Here is a 292-nt window from a genome sequence, read left to right on the forward strand (position 1 = left end):
GGCCTGGCCCGGCCCTGGGGGGGTGTCCCAACCTGCTGAGCCACCCCCTCCCCCCAGGATGATGAGTTCACCCACCTGTACACGCTGGTGGTGCGGCCGGACAACACCTATGAGGTGAAGATTGACAATGGGCGGGTGGAGTCGGGCAGCCTGGAGGAGGACTGGGACCTCCTGCCCCCCCGCAAGATCAAGGACCCCGATGCCCACAAACCTGATGACTGGGACGAGCGTGCCAAGATCGATGACCCCGAGGACACCAAGCCTGAGGTGCGGGGGGGCTCTGGGGGCCATG

General features: G+C 66.4%; 1 protein-coding gene across 1 annotated transcript in view; it reads left to right on the plus strand.

Annotated features, from left to right (window-relative positions):
* CALR (calreticulin) overlaps nucleotides 1-292 on the plus strand; it is a gene marked incomplete at both ends in the record, with an annotated part of 1,757 nt that overhangs the window by 934 nt on the left and 531 nt on the right. Inside the window, one exon of the mRNA XM_010138615.1 lies at nucleotides 58-267. Coding sequence (XP_010136917.1) covers nucleotides 58-267 — 210 coding nt within the window. The remainder of the gene's footprint in view (nucleotides 1-57; nucleotides 268-292) is intronic.

This window comes from Buceros rhinoceros, unplaced genomic scaffold, assembly GCF_000710305.1.
Source record: "Buceros rhinoceros silvestris isolate BGI_N320 unplaced genomic scaffold, ASM71030v1 scaffold32056, whole genome shotgun sequence".
Classification (NCBI taxonomy): Eukaryota; Metazoa; Chordata; class Aves; order Bucerotiformes; family Bucerotidae; genus Buceros; species Buceros rhinoceros.